This window comes from Ahaetulla prasina, chromosome 7 (assembly GCF_028640845.1).
Source record: "Ahaetulla prasina isolate Xishuangbanna chromosome 7, ASM2864084v1, whole genome shotgun sequence".
Taxonomy (NCBI): Eukaryota; Metazoa; Chordata; class Lepidosauria; order Squamata; family Colubridae; genus Ahaetulla; species Ahaetulla prasina.
Window position 1 is genome coordinate 95772741 of NC_080545.1, and position 6480 is coordinate 95779220.

Genomic DNA, 6480 nt, shown 5'->3' on the forward strand with positions numbered 1-6480 from the left:
TCAATTCCCAGCATCCCCCAGCCAGCTACCTCCACTCTCTGGGCCAGGGCTGCCAGCGCTACGCTGCCCGGAGAATGCTGGGAGTTGAAGTCCACCCCTCTTTAATTAAAAGTTGCCACGATTGTTTTGTTTTTTTCCCCCCCGCTTCTGGCGGTTGGCTTGCCCTCGGTCGCCACGGCAACGCCTCCTTCCGCCTCGCGCCGTCTCCATGGCAACCCCGCGAGCGCCCAGTCCCCCTCCTCCTCCTCCCCCCACTTACGCCTCAGGCCCTCACTCACAGAGCTCGCAGTAGCGCCGGCAGCCCCGGCCCAAGGAGTGGAGGTAGCGCTGGAGCACGTCGGTGAGGAGGTCGCAGGCGGAAAGCTGCACCGAGTCCCATCCCAGCGCCTGGCACACCTGCGCCACCGACACGCGGAGCAGCCAACGCGAGTAGCTCTCCGACATCTTCGCCCTCACTGGTTCTCCAGGCCCGGCAAGGCCCAGAGCGCCGCCATGGCCCCCGAGCGGAAGAAACAGCCCCCCTCACGCCGCCGCCGTTACTGCCGTTGCAGCGGCCGCCATCTTGGAGTCGCCTGGCGACCTCGCAGGCCACGGAAGTCGAGCGCGGAGCGCATCGATCGATGGCGCGCATGCGCCGTGGCGATCGTGGCGCATCGATAGCTCGGGCATCGTTTGTTTTTTTTCTTTGCCTCCCTGCGGCTGATTTTTTTTTTTTTAAAGGTGGCTCGAACACGGGTTCCAAGTGGGTCGTGTGAATGTGTCGTGCTGATTTTTTTGCTTTTTGCGGCTCTTCTTTCTGGCGTACCCTATTTGGAGAACCAAACTTATCTGGGTGGCCTTACCTTTGTTTTAATTATATCCTATTGATTTCATACCTTCTATATCTGTTTAATTTCATCGTGAGCCACCTAGAGTTAGCCTGGACTTGAGTGGTACCAAAACTGAATAAATAAATAAATAACTTAGGGCAGGGTAAAATCATGCTGAGGTTTATATATGTATATCTTTTATATATATATATGTATGTATGTATGTATGTATGTATGTATGTATGTATGTATATGTATATGTATATATATGTTTTCTGAGGTTTTCGCGGGTGTTTGTATGTAGGTCTTTGGTTATTCGCGTTTTCTCCCGCGTAAAATTGGAAGTGTCTTGGCGACGTTTCGACGAAGTCTCATTCGTCATCTTCAGGCCGGTGTTTTCAGCTTCGTGCTTCTAGGAGCTCATAGAAGCACGAAGCTGAAAACACCGGCCTGAAGATGACGAATGAGACTTCGTCGAAACGTCGCCAAGACACTTCCAATTTTACACGGGAGAAAACCCGAATAGATCTCACTCATCATCTTCAGGTTGGAGTTTTTGGCTTTGTTCTTATGTGACAAAGTGTCACATGATGAGTGAGATCTCATCGAAACGTTGCCTAAATACTTTCAATTTTACACGGGAAAAGACCCGAACATACCAAAACCTGCATATATATATATATATAAACCTCAGCATGATTTTACCCTGCCCTAAGTTATTTATTAATTTATTCAATTTAGGTAGCACTCAGCTCCAGGCTAACTCTAGGTGGCTCATGATAAAATTAAACAGTTTCATTTTTGCAGCACTCAGGTTGGCTGACTTTCCTATTAAAGTACAATTCCAAATTCCTCTCCTCATCAAACAAGTTCAGGATGGATGGAAGGAAGGATGGATGGATGAATGGAAGGAGAGATAAGAGGAGAAATAGATGATAGATACGCAGGTAGGTAGATAGAGATAGGTAGAAGAAAGCAGAGTTGAGAAGAGAGATTTATTTATTTATTTGTCAAACATGTACAAGATAGCAGGTATAGGTATAAACATTAAAAAAGGAAGTAAGCACCGATAAATGGGGACAGGAAGACAGGGATGGTAGGCACGCTGATGGGCTTATGCATGTCCCCTTTATGGACCTCTTAGGAATGGGGTGAGGCCCACGGTGGACAGTTTGAGGTTGAAGCTCTTAGGGTTTGAGCCTGTAACAACAGAGTTGGGTAGAGCATTCCAGGCATTGACCGCTCGGTTGCTGAAGTCATATTTTCTGCAATCGAGTTTGGAGCGGTTTTACCTTGAGTTTGTATCGATTGTTTGCCCGTGTATTATTGTGGTTGAAGCTGAAGACATTGTTGACAGGTAAGACGTTGTAGCAAACAATTCTGTGTACTGTGTTTTAGATTGGACTGCAAGTGGCGCAGTTCCAGATTGTCCAAGCCCAGAATTTCAAGCCTAGTTACATAAGGGATTGTATTGTGAGCTGAGGAGTGGAGTGGAGGACTCTTCTCATGAAATACCTCTGGACCCGCTCCATCATATTAATGTCCGATATGCAGTGTGGGTTTCAGGCGGACAAGCTGTATTCGAGAATTGGTCTGGCAAAGGTTTTGTATGCCCTAGTTAGCAATACAATGTTACCTGAGAAGAAGCTTCGCAAGATTAGGTTATCGCAAGATTAGGTTATGGATGGATGGATGGATAGAGAAAGAAAGGAAAGAAAGAAGGGAAGGAAGGAAAGAGAGAGAGAGAGAGAGAGAGAGAAAGAAAGAAAGAAAGGTGCAACGTGAAACCTCAACTTTAAACTTTAAACCTCAACTTTAAACTACCTTTAAAGCGCTCCATGGCTTAGGGCCTGGGACTGCCTGCTGTTACCTCATGCCTCCCACCGACCCGTACGCTCACACAGAGAGGGGCTTCTCAGGGTGCCGTCCGCCAAGCAATGTCGGCTGGCGGCCCCCAGGGGAAGATCCTTCTCTGTGGGGGCTCCTACCCTCTGGAACGAGCTTCCCCCGGGCTTATGCCAAATACCTGACCTTTGGACCTTCTGCCGCGAATTGAAAACACATTTATTTATTCACGCGGGGCTGGCTTAAATTTTATTGGTTTTAAATTTTTATTATTAATTTTTAATGGGTTTTAGTTTTTATGTTCCAAAGTTTTAGGCCAATTATGTAATACGTTTTTTAATTCGTATTTTAAATTGTATATTACATTGTTTGTTTTACCTTGGCTGTACACCGCCCTGAGTCCTTCGGGAGAAGGGCGGTATAAAAATCGAATAAATAATAAATAATAATAATAAATAATAAAAAGAAAGAAAGAAAGAAAGAAAGAATCTGAACTTGCTGAGTGAGGAGAGGAATTCGGAATCGTACTTTAATATGAAAGTCAGCCAATCTGATTGCTGCAATAATGAAATTCCATGCTTGAAATCCTTATGGAACTTTGATTTGGGGTTTTGCTGATTAGATAGGTTTGGTGTTATAGAAATGGTTAGTATACATTATTATATAAAAGTAAAAAGTTGAGGTTTCACGTTGCACCAAAAGGAGTCCGAAGTCCATGCTTTTTTCCCCTCCTCCTCTACCCTACATTTTTCTCTCTTCCCCTTTTTCCTCCCCTATTTTACCTTCCTTTTCATTCTTCTTTACAGTTTTGTATTTTTTGCTTTGATAAACAGATCACAAATTTTGAACCTGAACTCCTTAGTAGATCGCCTTATATACAGTACATCCATGGAGAGACCCGTCTGAATTCAGGTTAAAAAAAAAAGATACAGTTTTGGAAAAAGGTGTTTTTGTTGTTGTTTTTAAAAAGGATATCCTAAACTATTAGGTGAATAGAACATCTCCTGGTTGAAGAAATACTACACTATCGTATTTTAGCTTCTTAGAGACTTATCCCGAGAGGCAGCATCGCTTTTTGATTCAGTCGCCATAGAATTACACGGCTTAAGAAGCTGTCACTGTTCGATCGATGCTGCTTAACTCCCACGATTTTATCTGACCGGTCGCTGTGTGGCACACAATATTGAGTTAAATGGCTCTTGGCCAGATCCAGCCTCAAGATTCTCTTCTACTTTAGACTTAAAGCCTCCTGCGTGACATAACAGAGTGATTATATTTCTTCCCTATCCTAGAATTCACCAGGGCAGATTAAAAAAAGAAAAAAGAAAAAGAAAGATCGGATTTAGATCCCAGGATAGACATCTACTAGGTTAGAGACGGATTGTCATGGGGAAAATCTATCGATGCGGTTGCTGGGAGTCAAAAATGACTTGATGACACATCGGTGGAAATTCCTTGGTTTATCACAACTTGAAAAGTAAAATACCTTTCGGGGGTTTTATTTGGAGCAGCAATGACCGTTTGTTGCTGCCGCAAACTTCTTTAATGAGAAGAATCACACTTGGCCAATAAAATTCTATTCTATTAATGAGAAGAAGGGTGACATGATAGCAACGCAATTTTTTTTTGCTACCGGTTCTGTGGGCGTGGCTTGGTGGTGGGGGGTCATGTGACTGGGTAGGCGTGGCTATGTAACCATGTGACTGGGGGATCCAAAAGACAGTAACTCACTAACCATGTCCTGCTGGAGCAGGGTTGGACTAGATGACCTCCAGGTCCCTTCCAGCCCTGGATTATCCTCTGAAGCTGCGTCTAGTGCCAGGTTAGTACTTCATCCTTCCTCTCCTACTTCCTTCCTTCCTTCCTTCCTTCCCTGCCTGCCTGCCTCCTTCCTTCCTTCCTTCCTCCCTCCCTCCCTCCCTCCCTCCCTCCCTTCCTTCCTTTCTTTCTCTTTCTCTCTCTCTCTCTCTCTTTCTCTCTCTCTCCCTCCTCTCAAAAACGACTCCCCCCCGTTTTTTTTGCCTAGCAGGCTCCAGCAAAGCCTGCTGGGAGCAAAAACCGACTCCCACCCCCATAAAAAAATGGTTTTGACGATCGCGCACCACAGCTGTGATCTTGGAGCCTTTTTTTACCTTTTAAAAGCATTTTTTTACAACCTATTCAGGCAATAGGTTGTAAAAAAAATGCTTTTAAAAGGTAAAAAAGGCTCTAACAATCACAGCTGTGGCGCACGATCGTCAAAGCCTTTTTTTACCTTTTAAAAGCAGGAAGTAACAACACCCGCCGGATGGGTGGAGCTTTGCTCCACCATCGCTACCAGATCGCCGAACTACCAACCATGATCGCTGTCCGATCCGCGAGCATTTCACCCATGTAGCAGTGTTCCAGTATTTGAGGGGCTGCCCCAAAGATGATGGGGGTGTGTGTGTGATCAACCTATTCTCCAAAGCGGGGGCTCTCCAACCTTGGCAACTTTAAGCCTAGCGGACTTCAACTCCCAGAATTCCCCAGCCAGCTTTGCTTTGCTGGCTGGTGAATTCTGAGAATTGAAGTCCTCCAGGCTTAAAGTTGCCAAGGTTGGAGACCCCTGCTCCAAAGCACCTGAAGGCAGGACAAGAAGCAACGGATGGAAACTACTCAAAGAGAGAAGCAACCGAGAACGAAGGAGAAAGTTCCTTAAACAGTGAGAACAGTTAACCAGTGGAACAACTTGCCTCTAGAAGTTGTGGGTGCTCCAATGCTGGAAGTTTGTAAGAAGGGATTGGACGGCTATTTGTCTGAAATGGTATAGGTCAGGGGTGTCAAACTCGATTTCATTATGGGCTGCATCAGGGTTGTGTTTACCGTCAGGCTGGGATGGGCATGGTGGGCGTAGGCAGCTCGACGTCACTCGTATTTGGGGGTGCCTGTGAAGGCCCGAGTGCTCTGCCCTCGAAAATGGGCTCCCGAGCTCCGCTTTCGGCTGCGATGGCCTCTTGCAACCCTCTGCCAGCGAAAATGGAACTCGGGAGGGCCTTCCGGAGCTCCGTTTTTGCTGGCAGAGGCACTGTGGGCCGGTCCTTTGCGGTTTCCAGGGCAGCCCCGTGGGCCAAATCTAAGCACCCTGCGGGCCGAATTCAGCCCCCAGGCCTTGAGTTTGACACCCCTAGTATAGGGTTTCCTGCCTGAGCCGGGGGTTGGACTAGAAGACCTCCATGGTCCCTTCCAACTCTGTTACATTGTGTTCTGTAGTTCTCAATGGGCATTTATTATATTATGGACAGAGGGATAGCACGCAGTGGTGCGGTGGCTTAGAGGTGGAGCTCTCGCCTCACAATCAGAAGGCTGTGAGTTCGATCCTAGGCAGAGGCAGTTATTTCTCTCTTTGGGCACAATGAGGATATATCTGCTGAACAAAACTCCGCATTGGCGACAGGAAGGGCATCCGGCCATTAAAACACTCAGCTCCATTCAGTTGTCCAGACTCCACCCAGCAAGGGATTATGGGTTCATTAAAAGAAGATGATGACCCCAGTTAAAAAGCTGGATGTTTGTCCCATTTTAAAGGATGCCTATATTGGAAGGTCGCCAGGGGTGATTTAAAATCTGTACAAGTTTGAATACAGATAGTCCTCAACTCACAACCATTTGTTTAGTGACCAGTCAGAGTTACGGTCATCGCTGGGAAAAAAGGGACTTATGACCTGTTTTAACAAGTCTCTTGCTTAGCGATGGACATGTTGGGCGCAATTGTAGTCATAAATTGAGGATTACCCATATGTGAGCGTGTGAAGGAGCAGCACTATGAACATCCTGCTACACTGGTGTCACCATTCATCACCATTCA

General features: G+C 46.3%; 1 protein-coding gene across 2 annotated transcripts in view; it reads right to left on the minus strand.

The window, feature by feature from the left end:
* The window catches only part of TAF3 (TATA-box binding protein associated factor 3), a 200005-nt gene extending 199408 nt beyond the window's left edge, over window positions 1–597 (minus strand). For both annotated transcript variants that reach the window (XM_058190389.1, XM_058190388.1), the window contains exon 1: window positions 279–597. In XM_058190389.1, coding sequence (XP_058046372.1) covers window positions 279–444 — 166 coding nt within the window. In that variant the 5' untranslated portion in view covers window positions 445–597. The remainder of the gene's footprint in view (window positions 1–278) is intronic.
* Window positions 598–6480: the final 5883 nt, after the last annotated feature.